Source organism: Bidens hawaiensis, unplaced genomic scaffold, assembly GCF_021521415.1.
Source record: "Bidens hawaiensis isolate Kalapana, Puna unplaced genomic scaffold, B.hawaiensis_p1.1 tig00038127_1, whole genome shotgun sequence".
Taxonomy (NCBI): Eukaryota; Viridiplantae; Streptophyta; class Magnoliopsida; order Asterales; family Asteraceae; genus Bidens; species Bidens hawaiensis.
This window is the reverse complement of record NW_027505530.1, coordinates 171,365-188,908: the sequence shown is the minus strand read 5'-3', so window position 1 is coordinate 188,908 and position 17,544 is coordinate 171,365. Positions and strand designations below refer to the sequence as shown.

The 17,544-nt window shown below is 34.6% G+C and overlaps 1 protein-coding gene across 1 annotated transcript; it reads right to left on the bottom strand.

The window, feature by feature from the left end:
* Positions 1-2,254: 2,254 nt before the first annotated feature.
* LOC143613763 (protein SRC2 homolog) lies at positions 2,255-2,859 on the bottom strand. The gene has a single exon (XM_077087386.1). It carries the CDS (start codon positions 2,835-2,837, stop codon positions 2,265-2,267), a length of 573 nt encoding a protein of 190 aa, XP_076943501.1. The 5' UTR covers positions 2,838-2,859; the 3' UTR covers positions 2,255-2,264.
* Positions 2,860-17,544: the final 14,685 nt, after the last annotated feature.

Genomic DNA, 17,544 nt, shown 5'->3' with positions numbered 1-17,544 from the left:
TTTTCAGTTCGTTTCAGCGCGTAACGGCTCGTTTAAGCGATTTTCAGTTCGTTTCATCGCGTAACGGCTCGTTTAAGCGACTTTTCAGTTCGTTTCATCGCATAACAGCTCGTTTAAGCGATTTTTCAGTTGTTTCATCGCGTAACGGGTCGTTTAAGAGATTTTGCAGTTCGTTTCAGCGCGTAACAGCTCGTTTAAGCGATTTTTCAGTTCGTTTCATCGCGTAACAGCTCGTTTAAGTGATTTTTCAGTTCTTTTCAGCGCGTAACAGCTCGTTAATGCGATTTTTCAGTTCGTTTCATCGCGTAACAGCTCGTTTAGCGATTTTTCAGTTCTTTTCAGCGCGTAACAACTCGTTTAAAGCGATTTTTCAGTTCGGTTTCATCACGTAACAGCTCGTTTAAGCGATATTCAGTTCATTTCATCGCGTAACAGCTCGTTTTATGCGATTTTTCAGTTCATTTCATCGCGTAACAGCTAGTTTATGCGATTTTTCAGTTCGTTTCAGCACGTAACAACTCGTTTAAGCGATTTTTTCAGTTCGTTTCAGCACGTAACAGCTTGTTTAAGCGATTTTTCAGTTCATTTCAGCACGTAACAGCTCGTTTAAAAGCGATTTTTCAGTTCGTTTTAGCATCTAATCGCTCGGTTTAAGCGATTTTTCATCTCGTTTCAGCACTAAACAGCTTGCTTTAGCGATTTTTCAGTTCCTTTCATCACTTAACAGCTTGTTTCAGCATGTTTTTGTTTCGTTGTTGTCGACTTTTCAGTTTCGGTTAATTTGTCGATTTTTTTTGAACGAGGACAACGGACGAAACTTTTTAGTTTTTTTACATTTTTAGTTTTTGTTTTATTTTTGAGTTATGATTTTTTTATTAATTTTTTTGAATATTTTTTGATGATTTCTATTAAGATCAAAATCTCTCAAAAAAAATTCAAAAAAAAAACAAATAAAAAATCCTAACTCAAAATATAAACGAATAACGAAAAAAGTAAAAAAAACCAAAATATTTTCGCTGTTAACTTCGTTCATCAAAAAAAAAAACCGACAAATTAACCGAAACCGAAATGTCGACGAAAACGAATCAAAAACCTTAATCGACCCGTCTAGTGCGAAAACTCAAAAGAAACCGAAACCCAACCCGTCCAGTGCTAAAACTCGTGTCGGCACGAAAGCTGATCCGAGCGGAAACCTAAACCGATATTGTTCCAATCTAAAAACCCGTTTCAACCCAAACATGTCACTTTTCCTTAAGACACTAACCCACATCGACCCATGTAGTTAAATTTGTCAACCCATTTTGACCCAAAAAATAAGAATGTGGAATTTCAAGTGACCCATTTTGACCCATTTTTAAAACTTATGACCCAAATCAACCCATTTGAATTTTAAAACAACCTAAATTGACCTATTTAGAATGGTTTGGGTCAAGGTTGCCACCTCTACTCTCACATAAATATTGGGACGGGTTGGAAAGCTAAAATAATTGCAAGTCTAATAGTTTATTTGGAACGTATTGGGCTAAAATTGCACAATATCTATTTTAGCTTTTCAAATTTTAAGTGTATTATATTACGTGCATTTAATCTTTAAACCGAGTTTTGATTCAAACACTACAGTTACATCATGATTTATAGTTTACAATGGTATTGTTTTCTTAGCTCTTTGATTGGTATGCAGATTGAGATAGATATAATGATGATGAACATGCAATCTAATGTTATGACGATTTTCAAATGATTTTCATATATAACAAAGACCCAATAAGCTTAAATCATGAAACCAAGCAATAACGGTTTGGTTTGGTTCGGTTTTAATTTTTAATGGTTTGGTTTTGGTTGTTGATGATAAAAAATAGTTTGACTCACAGTTTGACCTAAAAATCATAATTCATAGACACCCCTAATTAGGTGCACATGTTTATGTTTAGAGTTATGTGTTGATCGTGTTGAATTTGTGCTTCTAGAGATTGTTGGGGGAGGTTGTGTTTTATTATGCGAACATACCAGACCTTTTAACACCAAATACCGAACCCAGAGAAAAGTTTCATAGCTCCGACACGGCAGACGAACGTTATATTATGTTCCTGGTCGTCACCTTTGGTATTTATCACTAATTCAAAACCCTTGTTCGACCAGAATAAAATAGATGAAGATCCATATATTAACATCATGAAAACTAATTCAAAAACGATTGTTTGTACTTATCACTAATTCAAAACACTAGTACTTCAAGCAAAACCAGTTCAAACCCAAATCCCATACTAGAGCATCCCCATACTAGAGCATCTAAGAAGTGGAACAACCGGCCACGGCGGTGGTGGATAATAAACGTGCCCCGGGTGTTGGTTCTGGTAACCATCTCCGGCCGGTTGCTCCCGGGAAGACATACCCATCACACGAGGATATGCAAACTTCTCCCCAAACTCATACATGAAACTTAAAACCCCTTTCAGCTTGCCGGACGGCCTTCTAACTTGATAACTAACGGTCTGAACCGCCTTCCCGTTATCCTTTACACATTCCAGAAGCTCCTTAACCGGAACATGAACCTCTCCTAAATTCTTCCCACCGAACATCCCTTCCGCCTTTATCTTAACAACCAGCGTCAGGCCGTTATCTAAACCGGCGGCTAATTCATCAATAACAAACTTCATGTGAAAGTTCCATGTAGGGTCGGAATCACCGTGTTTAACCGTACTGGTTCTTTGCTTTTGATCTCTGCCAACGGTTCCAGAGATGAATGCGACGGCGTAGACGTCCATTCTGGTTGTGAATCTTGATTTCTTGAGGCCGCTTGCGGAGACGAGGGTGAGGGTTAAGTTTCGGTACTCCATGAAGGTTAACCTGGATATCACGAACGCAATCAAACAGGTTTGAACTTGACCAGCTAGACTCTTTATTATTTATTAATCAAATAAGAGATTACAATAAACTAAACCCAATTTATAAGAGAAAGAAATACAAACTAATATGAATTATAATCAAATACAAACTTAATTTAATTAAAATTATTCAGTTTTTAACTTGAAGTTACTCTAGGGTGTGTGATGTTCGGCGAAATAACAGGAATGTGATCCAAATATTTAAAATATCATAATTTCATAACTGATTATAATTTGAAAGGGGCCGCTTAATAATTGTCTTAGGTTTTGGACTTCCCGTGAATGTGGTTTACTTGGTAACAAGGCCCATTATGAGGGTACAAATTCGGGTTTTTTTTCACAAACCGAACTTGTTTTGGGTTTTGCATGGTCAAAACCGGTTTGTCCTAAACCGGGTCGATTTGGAAACTGGTTTCAGCATAGAACTTGTCAAACTAATCCAAACTTGTTCGGTTTAGAGCCGTTTAACCAGTTTAAGACCGATTATAGGAAAAAAAAAACCTTTTTCAAAACCGGATTGATTGTGAAACAGCCGAACCGCTATACGAACCAGTAATTCGGTTATAGATATGAACCGGTCCGGTTTGGTCTCTGGTTAATCAGTTCCAGACCTGTTTTTTTGTACACTCTAAATAATAGTATGTGTCGATTTTCAATTGGCTGGTTTCAATATTTTCAAACCTTGACTAGTTAGTTGGTTTACGGTCTATGCACAATGTAGGTCCAGAGATGCAGATCAAACAAAAATGGACTTTAATCAGTCTCACACTAAGCTAGCGAAAATCACTTGTGTGTAACAGAGATCTTGGATATTGTTGTGTTTGGATTATTGCCGAAAAAGGAAAGATAAAGAGAGAGGTTGAGAGAAAGTGGGAATTGTTGAAGATAAAATTTGCAAAAAGGTTGTTTTGCATGAGGATGCCCTCTACCTATTTATAGTAAACATGCCATGCTTTTTTTCCATTAGATGGCCCAAGATGATTTTTGTTTACAAGTGGGGCAAGCCCATACATTGTTACAACGAAAACGAAAGATAACTAAATGCATCGTTAAAGACCGAACAAATACAAAAGAAGTTAAAAAACAAAGTGGCCTCTAAACAGAAAACTGGCCTTATAAAACCAGATACGGATCATAATATTTTTGACAATATTTTTTATTTTCTAATATTTCATATTTATATATAACTTTGGTTATTTGTATTAATTTTAATTAAATATTTACGTAGAACTATTTATACAAATTACAACTTTGGTGTTCATTGATGTGTTTTGAATCATTTTAAATCAAAATGTGGCATCCAATTTGAAGAATTATAGAATTAAATTGTTTTATGCTATCTTTAAGTATGGTTGATGGCTGTAATAGATTTGGTTATGTAACGTATGGTATAAGACGCATACTTCCGTTGCATTTATTTATTTATTTTTTTGAAAATTAAGAACAGTATTGCATGTGTTAACCTAACCTCTGAAATATTCCCGGTCTAATGGCGTTTCAACTACATAAGAGGAGGGATAAAACCTTGAGAGGTTTATAAAGAGAAGCACTCCATACTAACTGTTTCCCTTAAAAGGAATCAAATGACACAACACATTTAAGCTGTTTAAGGTAAATTTATTAAAAACCAAATAAACAAGTCAATCTGCAAACCTGTCGAGCTAAAATGAACATGACCCGTTTAGCTTAACATGTTCCTAGGTGGCTGAGTTAAAAATGGGACTTTGTATACTAAAGAATAAGATGTAATCTTGATTACGACACAAAAGGTGGTCGTTAGTTTGTATATCAACGTCTCGGGTGTTTCAGAATCATAAATTTCCTGCAACGTATGATTATGGTTTTCAATGGGATCATAGTTTTCTTTATGGTTTCCTTCGGGTTGTTGTTATGGGAGCCACTCATGGGAGCCATAATGCTTTAACTAACGTTAAATGATGTTATGGCCTTGAAAAGAGAAGCGTAAATCCAATGATTTCTCAATGTGTACAACAAGGTGTCATGACAGCTTGGATGGACTAAATGAATAATGATAGCGACCTTAGGAAATTTTTTCATACAAAGCTTCTTCCTAAGTGTACTAGTGCCACACGACAACCTCTGGCAGAATGCAGGAGCGTGAATTAATTGTTCACAACTCAAATGACACTATCATACAATATACAATATTTATGACAATATCAAGATTTTTTAAATAAACGTACACAACGTCTCAACAAACACAATAATCCAAAAGAAAAACAATCAAAACATCTAATAATTTGTCTTTTATTCAATACCCTAGAGTCCAATTAATTTCTTCATACTTCACTTCACTTTATGTAATATCCTGTGATTTGATTAAAAATAGAATAAGTTTGTCAACATAAAGTTGAGCAAGTAATCATCAGTTCAATAATAATAAAAATATAATATAAGAAAACTGCAAATCAATATCATGAGTATCAACAACTAAATATAGACAAATAAATGGTGTCGTTTGACTATGCCTCACGAACACGGGCTATGGCTACCAAGACCACGTATGATCATACTTTAATGTGATTATGATTGACCTCTCTGATGCGATAAGATAAACAACTAAACAAATAGCAATTAAGCATTTAATTAATCAACAACACAATATTCAAGATTTGCAATTGATATAATATGATATACAAAAATACTAAGGTACGCATAAGGTCCCCAAAAGTTTTAAAACAAAAAAAAATGGGGAGTGATTACTCACCTTATTAATTAATTGAGAAAAATACTAAATAAGAACAAGTGAGGAAATTAACGTGCTGACTGATCCGAACCAAATGTTCCTAAAACTTTGAGACAATAAAACAACACCGAGACTAACTGAACTGGAATTACAGTAAACCGATAATTAAAACTAAAGATATGAATTAATTAAGATATAAGCGAGCTGTCACAAGGTCAGAATTCGAAATACTCAGTTAGGGTTATGATCCGTCATAAGTAAAAAGTGAAAATGAAGGTAAAGTTCTCTGGACTGAAAGTCAATTCCAATCAGAAGCTATAGTAATCGATTAAACACGATAATTGCCTTTTTTAAATCTAAAATGGGATAGGATTAAATTGACCAACGAGACTCCTTCAATTAGTGAAATTAATTGATGGCTTTTGTTTAAAAGATACAAACACACAATTTCTCATAAGACAACTTACCCAGAATGTTAGAGGAAAATATGAGAGACGAGTCAAAGGTTCTTGAGTTTTGAAAGTCAAACCGGAAGTTGAGGAACTTGAAAGAAATCACCAACAAACGCACCAAGTCACAAAATTTGGGATGGAGGCTGAGGTTTGATAAGTGATCATTGTTTTATGATAAGTTAGTTTAAATAATAAGGATAAAGAATTCGTGTATTTGGTAAACAACTCGTTTAAGAAACGAAATAATCAATTAATGAAAAAATAGGGCCTAATAACTAACAAATTCGTTTATATCATCAAGGGAATGAACTTGTACATAACTTTCCTCGAGGCTTAAATTTCGTTAAATGGGTCGAAAATAGGAATATTTGACATTGATTAAAAACGAAATCAAAACGAATTTGCTGATTTGATAGTTGCCCACGTCGCACGACCAACCTTGGGTATGATCCACGCGTGCCGCAATAAACTCAGATCATCTGGATGTTTGGTTTTTGTCACATTTAGTCCATGTACTTCTCAAATGCGATTCTTAGCTATTTTAAGCGATTTCAAGGAATTTTAAGGTGCGTTTGACGAGTTTAAAAAACATGAGGATATAAATTGAATTAAACCAAGTTAAACACAAATAAATGCCGGATTTTATAAATATGAAAGATCCGAATTACATTCTTGGTTCGTGTAAACATAAACGAATACAAATACGAACAAAAATCTGAAATGTAAGAGCTTGAGACCAATATATCTTTTTTAAATGAACGTTAATAAATATTATGATACATTAAATTATTAATGGTATGAATATAAAAAGTGTAATAATACATACCAATATTCTTCCAGTTTCGATAAACAATAGATGAATGCATGAGCAGAATATTGGTATGTATTATTACACTTACTATGTTCATGGTGGATATATTTCTCATTATAACGTGTTTTGGTCAGTTAATGTTGGTGGATGAGAGAAAAATTTCTCAGGGAGTAGTATTAGTATGGGTGACCTCATGTCCCTACTTAGGCAACCAAAAACAAATCCGTGAGGCGATTGTGGTACGCCCCTGCCAAAGCGTTCATTATTATGGTGCGACGGTTGATGAACTGTTAAATATGGTATCAAAGTTACGGCCTAACCGGTGGTGCCAGTTCCCACGAGAACGTTGGATCCCTAAGGAGGGTGGATTATGACATCGCACATTCGTTGGGGAGGAGAATAAAGCCGCCTTTATAACGAGGTGGATATATATCTTCCTTATCACAATGTGTTTTGGGCGTTTAATGGTAGTGAATGAGAAAAAAAAATTCCACAGTTAAGTGTGCTTAGATGGGAGTAGTATCAGGATGTGTAATCTCCCGGGAAGTCCCTACCTAGGCAAGCAAAAGCAAATCCGTGAGGCAATGGTGGTACGTCCAAGCCAAAACATAAAATATTATAATGCGGTGGTAGCTGGGCTGTTACATTAAAGAAAGAAAATATAAGTTACTAAAACTCCAAGCATATAATTTTAAAATAAACTAGAAAATTAAAATTTTCTAAAGTCAAGTGAACAAAATTAGATAAGTGAAAAGAGTATAAATTAAAAAGCACAACCTACATATCATTTTTGCATACAAGTAACGTACACTAGTATTGTACTATTATGAGTACAGTGGTTTTTATAATTGGTATCTCAAAAAATTATAATATTTTTCATTACATCACATGTTTATATATATACACTAGTAGGAAACCCGAGTGATGCGACGGTAACGGCAATTTTCAACACTGTACTCATTTATAATTAATTTATCAATCCCTTCATTATATATTGTATAATACTTTTGTTTGTTTTCTTGTTCATAAAATGTGTGTTGTCTATCAATATTATATGTGGTTAAGCATCTCCCGGAGAAAACTTGCATCTCTTCGGTTGATAACATTGCTAATATATCCAACTAGTTTTTCTACCCGGTGCATTGCGCCGGGGAAGCTGGCAAACCATAGCATTGAAACACGAGCATTGGTAAAACTCGAGCATTACGACGATGCGTCGACACGAATTCGGTCAGTCTCGACTGCGTTCGTTACGACATAGAGACCATTGATAGAATTCCAGCGTTAAAACCCAAACTATTAATTCGTTAAATGAACATATAAAAACATAAACATATAAGAAAACAATATATATTTAAAACAATGTTTATTTGGTTGGCAAACCCGGGCAGTGGTAAAACCCAAACATTGAGGCAGTAACTTGACACGACTTCAGCATGTTTTGATTACGTACGTTACGGTACTGGAACTCAAAAACGAAAAAAACATATAAAATTGAGGTGGACCAACGACCGTTTTTTTGAAGGGGGGGGGGTCGGTTGGTAAACTTGCGCATTGGTAACTCGAGCATTGTCAGTCTTTGGCTTTAAATATGGCCGCAAGTCTGCGCGAACTAAGTAGGTTTCCTTCATGTTTAAAAAATATGACGTTTGATTGGTTTCCATTACGTTTATTATAGTAACCGAACTAAAAAATAAAACAAAATTCATCAGTCAATACGGTGCCGCCAAGTGCGGCACCAAACTTCTTATTTATACATAGTATATAATAATTTGAAATGGTCTTTACACAATGAAGCCAACGTCTTGTTTGAAATGATAGTTAATAAAAAAAATAATTCAAGGCTCTATCAAAATATTTCAATGAAATAAGAATAACATACAAATTTGCATACCATAACTGGTTGCAGAAATCAAAATATAACCATCTCATACCAAAGTTCTTTTAACTAATCATACATACAACGGTGCCAATCTCATATAAAAAACAAAACCTTGTAACTGTGATACTAATTTACTGCTCTGAGATGTTGACTCTATCTCCATTTTCCCCATCTTTTATTTGGCATGATAGACCAAGAATGAAAAGAAGAAAAAAAACTGCACAAACCAAACGATTTTGTAATTAGATGAGTTGGTGTCTAACAAAAATAAAAACAGAACTTAAATACTGTATTTTCAAACCGAACCCGAACTGATCTAATCTGGATGTACCTTCAAAATCTTTGACTTCAGTGGGTATTAGGGTGACCGGTGATGATAACCGGAGGTGTCATGTTTCTTATGGAGTCAATGTCGATGTCTTTAGCGATTTCCTTCCACAGTGTACATTAATATTCCTGTTTATTGGCAAATTTGAATCACGAATGAACATAAAAATAATAAAAAAGTTCAAAAAGTTACTCAGAATTCTTGAAAATTTACTATAGATGTATGAGACTAACGGGCGATTAAAGTTGGGTCAGATGGGGAAATCTGCTGGATTCGAGTCAGATTGGGTGATCATTTAGTATTTGTTTATTGCAGTATATGGGTTGGGTCTTAGTTCCTCATATAAAGAAACAAAAAATTTAAGTTCTTGCACGCCAGTAAGGTGTTTTTAAAGAAGGAAAAAAAAAACTAAAAAACCAAGAAAATGCACATATAAATTTTGATGAAAATATGTGCAGTTCAAAGTTGAACCGATGAAAGTCAAACTACCAGCACAAAAACTATGCACGAAGGTTGACTTTCAAATAGTCAAGGCTATATAATTAAGACACTTTTTGAGACTCAAAAGTCCAGCCTGTATACTATGTGTATACTATGCCCCAAATCAGAGAAAATAAATTATTTTGAGGTCCAAATGGTGTAACCCAATAAACCAAAACCACTGCCCAAAACTCATAAAAAACAAAGAAACAGATTTAACAAACCTATACACCGAATTTATTGCCAAAAAAAATAAAAAAAATCTAGAAAAGACTAACTTTTGGTTTGGTTTGAACTCAAAACCGACCCATACACACCCTTGACATATGTATAAACATGATTTTCAATTACAAAACAACCACAAAACCATAATGCAGGCAGTAAATTAGTTTGACAGAAGGAATTTGGCTTATTTGTGAGCAAAAACAAAACCAGATTTAATGCATCCGACATACACACGCGGCTTTGACACATATCTATCCAATGTTGCTGAAAGTGTGCCTTCATTTAACATTTTAAAATTTCAAAATATATAACAATCTTATAAATTTATAATTACCTATATTAATAGGCACACCATCAACTTTAACGTGCACATCATAACCAAGAAAAGATTCATGTAATTGCGCTTCAAATACTTCAATAACATCTTCAAAAACAAATGAGATAAGCATAAAACAAGAAGCAAGAAATTTATACATATCTAAAATAGATGATACTTTTGTTAGGCCAGACAAAAACATGTAGAGGATATATATACACAACAAGCTTTCATTTTTTAAATAACTTAAACTTAAAATTCAAATACATAACTACAATAATATAATATAAAATCTCTAAAATAAAACGATAGTATTAAATCTTATGGCCTGGTCCGATGGTATACAGTCGCCTTTTACACAAATCATAAGCAAAACCATTCATCACGGTCCACGGTTAGAAATTTGAGACTGACCAACCAAAATGTGAGAAAACAACCGATGACGAAATCAAACTATTGACCCAGACCAAATTGATACATTTTAACGACCAGTTTCTGTACGGGCCCGTTTTAAGCCTAATCAATATATAAATGTGTGTATATATATATATATATATATGTTTTTAAAAGATAACCTTTTTTGACCCAAACAATTGATAAACTTTTAAAACGACTCGTATTAATTCAAAGTGATTTTACTTTAACCCATTTTGACCCAAACAAAATTCATACTTGTTTTCAATAATAAGTCATTTTGACGTGAACCAAACAGTAACGTTTTTAAAACATCTGTTTTAACCCAAATCAAACAAACATATTTTTAAAACTACCCATTTCGACCTGAACTCAGTTTGATTATAAACCCATAATAACCAGAATTTGTTACAAACACGAATAGATCAACCGAATAACCAAATAAAAATTTGTACAGTGACATAAAATTTGTATAGCGAATAACCACTAAAAATTCACTATGATCTAAAAAAAATAAATACACAAAATAATTAAAACAAACTTAATTGTAATTTACCTCACCAACTGAAGGAACTATATTAGCTAAAACATTGTCCTGTTTAGCTGAACCGTAGCGCACACCATGAACCTTTTCATTGTCACTCACAAATATAATAATTTCATTACACTTATATATCTAAACTGGATTTCATTAATGTAAGGAGCTAACTTTGGCATGTACAGTATAGTGACCACTTACCAAATTGTCATAGTTATTAGCAAATGCATAAAGTTCTTAGATTTGAAGACAATTATTAATTTGTTAGCGACATATTGGTCTAGTCAAGAGTCTGCGTTCAAATGGGCCAACGTCCAAATATGATACCGAACCAACTTGAAACCTGCAGGCCCATTTATTGGGTTTCTTTTCTTGTATAACACGCTGGATGACTTTGGACTTCTTTCATGCATCTACGACGACTTTGGGTACCTTGTTTATGTTTAAACAGCCTGATATTTACAGCTGTCGGGTTCTTTCCGTAAATGGACTAACCGAACCTGTGTAGTTAGAATGGATGGGCAAAGGTCAGATTTGGGTTAAAACCAAACCAAAAAAAAAAAAAAAAAAATCAGATTTTGAGTTTTTAACACCGTTAGGGCGTTCGGTTTCGGTTTTATATGGTGGGATTGGTTCCGTTATGTTCAGTTTTGGTTTTACAGTTTAGGCTTGAAATTTTATAGCAGAAAAGAAATTGGTCAGAAATAACAAGTGTGGTCCCAACTATTTTTGTTAATTGATTATTATACATTTGAGCTAAAATATTTGGGTAACACTATTTATTTGGTTCAATTTTGCAAAGTCAACCTTAAGCCCACTTAAATTTTTTTTTGCTTAATTCGATATACCGGTTATTAACCAAATCCAAACCGATCAAATGCTCAAAACCAAAATAACCAAGTCAATGGGTATATAAAATTTTGGTTTTGGTTGGGACTCAAAACTGAACGAACCAAACCGAACCGAATCAAGACAGGGCATACCTAGTAGCTATGGCAGGAAGCACTAAATCAATACCCTCACTGCGTTTTTCAAAACTGAGAAATTAGTTAAAAGTTAAATATAAATTACTCTACTTTGTGGATCCTGTTTGATAAATAATGAATTAGAATAGGAGTTGAATTTATTTCAGTTAGTCGATTGTAGTTTTTAGCTAGTGAGAAAAATTAATCCATGAACCAATTAAATAATAACAAACAAATTACCCCGAGCTTGATGAAAATAACTCATGAAGCTAGCTCAAGCTTCTATTAAAAGAGCCCGAGCTCTACTCCTCGTAAGTCAAAGCGAGCGGAGCTTGAGCTGAAGCTCGGCTCGTTTACACCTCTAAACATGAAGACGTCCCAATTTGACCCAACACATGTTAGAAGATATGGTTCCACGTCTAGTGAGAACAAACTGGGAAATTGAAATGTAAATTTAAAAACTAAAATATAGGGGCAATTTCCTACATAAAGCCTTATTTTTAAGTGGTTTCATAGGCGATTGTGATTTCCAGATCTAGTGGTTTCATAGCGGGATGAATTGAAGAATGAGGAGAATTTGAATTTTGAATCATAATATTAAGCCGGTTTAAGTCTTTGAGAACATAAACTGATTGTACATCATGCTTAAAGGATTGTAAAAGTCTTATTTTTAAGAGTTTTTGTGAAAAGGCTATCTTGTCCATCCTATATACATTTTAATATAGTGTGTGTGTGTATAGTGACGGAACCAGAACATTTCAACCGGGGGGTCATAGTATAACTTTAACACCGAATAATCGGTTAACACATAGCCTAGTCACAGAAAATTTATTTTATAAACACGACATTTTCTCAACCTTTATTATTATTTATATTATTATTAATGTAATTGCTATTGTCATTAGTATTATTGTTAGTATTAGTATTTAACGAATTTAATGAAATCATATTGTTTGCTTAGTATTCCTTTACTGAAACACCTTTGTAAAAACATTTTTTACATAACAAAATTTATATTCAAGCTATATATTAATTCTTACAGGATAATACAACATTTGTAAAACTTATATGACATATTTCAAAAGTGAAATCATACTAAAGTAGAAACTTATTATAAGATAATAAATTAAGAATTCATAAAAATAATATACAAGCCTGTAAAAAACAAAAAGCTATAGTAAAATTTAAGTGATGTGTGAAAGTGTTATGTCAATCAACCGTACACACTTTTTTACTTTTATGTTTTGACTATTTAAGAGCGTTTCTTTGTTTATATTTAATTATTTTACTTCATCTTCCTCCTTCATACATCTTCAAGTCTCCGTTAACAGCCATAGTTCACTCAGCCATAGTTCACTGACCGGATAAGAAAAGAACTATCAGTCTTTACTCTTATCTCCTCTTCCACTACAACCACTTAATTAGACGTGATTTGAAGGGTCAAATACCAACAAAGTTTCACCGCGAAGTATCTCCGACTAAGTAAATATCTGGCCGGCCGGAGGGTCAACGGACCCTCCTGTAGTTCCATCCCTGTATATATTGTAACATCCCAAAATTTCGAATAATAATATTGTATATTGACTCGTTATGACGGAAAAGTTTACTTGAGTTAATAAATAAATAGTAAAATGGTAAAATGGAAAGATAAGTAGGCTAATTAAATGGAATTAATCATGAACTAAAAAGGAAAGATGGACCTTAGGTCCATGGGCTTAAGGGAGTATAAATAACCCCCTTAAACCCTAAATCTTTCCATTTCCATCCATTCCACACCATAGCCTACACCATAAAACACACACTTAAGCCTAAAGCACTTCTATAGCCGTCGGCCACCACCTGAGCCATAAACCAAGCATCATAACATAGGATCTCGATCATACAAGTGAGCTAACAAGTCCAAGATCACGTCTCAAGCTAGCCGTGACCTTACAAACGTCTAAAGGTATGTTCTTTACGTTTAAAGGTTACGTTTTTATGAACGGTTTGCCACGAAACTTAACCCTAGAGTAAATCGGGTCTAGATATGTCATAAAAATGCAAACTTGATGATTAAAATGGACTAAATGAACTCATGGCTATATACGGTTTATAATGGAAACCCTAGATCTAGCTAAAACGTTTTAACACTATAAAGGTTTAAACTTTATGACTAGACGGGTTAGATCTTGAAGCCGTGGGGTTATTGGGTTGATAACGGATGTAAAACAGTTAGGAAAATGGGAAATATGTGGTTAAAAGTGTGAATATGGACCGTTAACCGGTAGTATGGCCTAGATGGATTTTAAGACAAAAAAAATCTGAGCTGAAAGCTTCAGACCAAAGTTCTCGGTGACCTGAGCATCCATATAGGTTCTCGGTCAACGTGAGAACTCGGTCAGCTAGGGTTTTCAGTAACCAAAGATTTCGGTCAAACACGAGTTCTCGTCCAAACCCGAGATCTCGGTCAAATAGAAGTTAAACCCGAGTTCTCGGTCAAACCAAGGTTCTCGGCCAGAACAAGTTTTCGGTCAAATTAAGGTTCTCTGCCTTGAGTTCTCGGCCATCCAGTTCTGTTGGGCCTGAACCTAGTTGGGCCTAGATGCAACAACGGACAGTTGGGCCTGATTTAACTAAGTCCACAAATGTTAAGCCCATATCTAATATAAAGCAAACTGGCCCAATATCTTAGGCTTAGCAAATAAGCCCAACTTAGAAAATAACTTAAAATGTTAATGGAAAATGTGTTAAGACAGTTAATGAAAATAAAATTTTTCCAAGCTGAAATGGCAGCTTAACCCCAGCTAGGGGCTCTGCCGCTTGGACCACGCTAGAGGCTGCCGTCCCTAGAACCCCGCTGCCAGGGCGCTGCCCCCGGACCCCCGTTCATGCTAGGTTATAATTAAACTAGAAACACGATATAGATAGCGATAATGGATTGATACGTGTAATTGTTATACAGTTAGCCGTGCACAGCTCAAGAAAGGAATAACGATTAACGGTGAACGTAACCATGTTCAGGTGAGTTTCTAGCCCCATTTCCTTGTTATGTTTTCGGGGCTGTGTGCATACTCGATGTGAATGTTAATACACTTACCTTAAATGGTAAGTGTATGTCTTAATAACGATTGTGATAGTTATGTATATACGCTTGACAGTACGTGAACGACCTTCGGGTATTGAACGTATTGTTAAGGCAAGTATAGTGTAGTATGTATGATATGTGTGTGTGAAGAAGGGAGTAGGTATGATTATGTTGTGTATGGTATTAAATGTATGGAAATGGTAATGAAGGGTAAGGTAAGGATAAAGGGTTGCATACCCTAATAATATATGCGAAGGTTAAAGGGTTGCATACCCTAATAATATATGCGAAGGTTAAAGGGTTGCATACCCTAATAATATAAGCGAAGGTTAAAGGGTTGCATACCCTAATAATATATGTGAAGGTTATAGGGCGTAATGCTCTTTAAAACGTAAGGTAAGTATATGAAAGTAAGAAAGTACGAAGGTAAGTAAGTATATTATAAACGAAAGTAAGAAACTATGTAGTTATGAATGTATTGTATGTCATGCGCTTAACTAGAACTCACTCAGTGTAGCTGACTTTTAGTATGCACGCAGGTGAGTAGAATGAGGCAGCTCGCTTGAGGGGAACACGTGGCATTGAATAAGAGGCTGTCATCGGAAGACTCAAGACGTTTAAGTTTAATGTTTTGTTTATTTTAAAAGACGAGACGTTGTTTTAAGACAAGTTATGGTTTGCTATGAAATGCTTTATAAAAGTTTTTATATTCCGTGAATGTTTTTATTAATTCTGATGATTAGAACTATGTTGATGAGTAAATCCAACGTCCAAATGTGAGGCACCGGTAACGGGGCCTTACATATATATATATATATATATATATATATAGGATAAGTATAAAATGAAAACCTAATCCAGTTGAGGGAAACCCCGAAAACTTATTTTTGTGGTCAACGTTGTTCAACGCATGCATATTAGATCATAAGTTTCAAGGATAATTATGTAATTTACCCTCGGTCTATCTATGTGTCACATGTCACTTTCATCCTAAATTCAACCAATTATTTTATTTTATTTTTTATTCCTACCTCTTTCTTATATCAGCTGTCTTCTGAATTCCGAAGTTCAAACAAATCATAGAGATACCATATCAAAGGCTTCGGTTATCCGCACACCCTTTGACTTATTCACACACCCTTGGAATCCATACGATTGTATGGCTCTTATACGTTCGTATGGCTCTGCAGATTTTATCAAATTCTCGCAGCCTTTGTCTGCTGTCCAGGAACATTCTATACGATAGTATGGACACTATACGATCGTATAACTTTTTTTTAACAATATGCAACTTTCGTATGAACTTTGGGTTTGTGAGGTTTTAAACAAGCAACTATACGATATTTTTTTAGGACATGTGAGTTTTGAGAAAGGGTATAGCTTTGGGTAAATGCATGTGTTAACTACCCGTTTATTATTCAAAACTTTGGGTATAACTTTTTTAAGAAATTATAACTTTAAAAGGCAAAAATTTTATAATGTATAACTAGTTGCTTGTCTTGTTCATTCGGCGTGAGACCCGTATATTTAGAGAAAAAAACATGTAGCATAAACCCAATTTGCTAGATTAATACTCTACCAATTAATAATAAATGAATTTAGATATACTAATAGTTGCAATAATATTTTGCCATAATAAATGAATTTAGATATACTTAACACTGATATGTTGTTATAGAATTCGCTATCGTTATCGTCATCGCCAGAAATCGACGTCACTCATTTACTTGGTAGTGAATGAATGGGAAAGAAACAAGTCTCCTTCGTGTTTATATATTAAAAGCGGTAGAATATTATATCACGCCCGAAATATTGTGTCGTATAAATAATAAACTGAATATTATATCACGTCGGAATATTGTATCGTGTCATTGCGTAAAACGAGAATAATACGTACGGGATATTATATCATATATCATGCAACATTCATGTCCATGTATCATCACGTTTTGTTAATAACATACACGACTAACTCAATCAATTTTGGTTTTTGTTTTGTAGTTTTCATACGATCGTATGGGAGCCATACTATCGTATGACTCCCGGTCAAACTCCGTACACAGCGCGTGCAGGTGTACTTTTATTTCATACGATCGTATAGCTCCTATAATATAGGGTGCGTGAGTTTATAGAAGGGGTGTATGAATAACATGACCCTCAAAAAATCAGTAGTCTACTCTACAGTAAGCTTCAAATCGAAACCTGAACACCACCGGAGTAACCATGGAAACCGAAGATGACGTCACCGGAGATATGACCGACGAGATCCACACCAACGGCGGACGGTGATCAGCGGCGGCCCGCAACTGGATATCGAGGCGTACGCCGCGTTATACACCGGCCGGACTAAAATTTCGCGGTTAATATTCATTGCGGATAAGTGTGATAATGTATCGATGAAATTGGAGGCGTTGCGAATGGCGTATGATGAGATTAAGAAGGGGGAGTGTAAGAATAAATATATTTTATATATTAAT

Bases quoted from the DNA above. Each gene is read 5' to 3' on its own strand.
- LOC143613763 (XM_077087386.1), bottom strand. From the start codon at position 2,837: ATGGAGTACCGAAACTTAACCCTCACCCTCGTCTCCGCAAGCGGCCTC.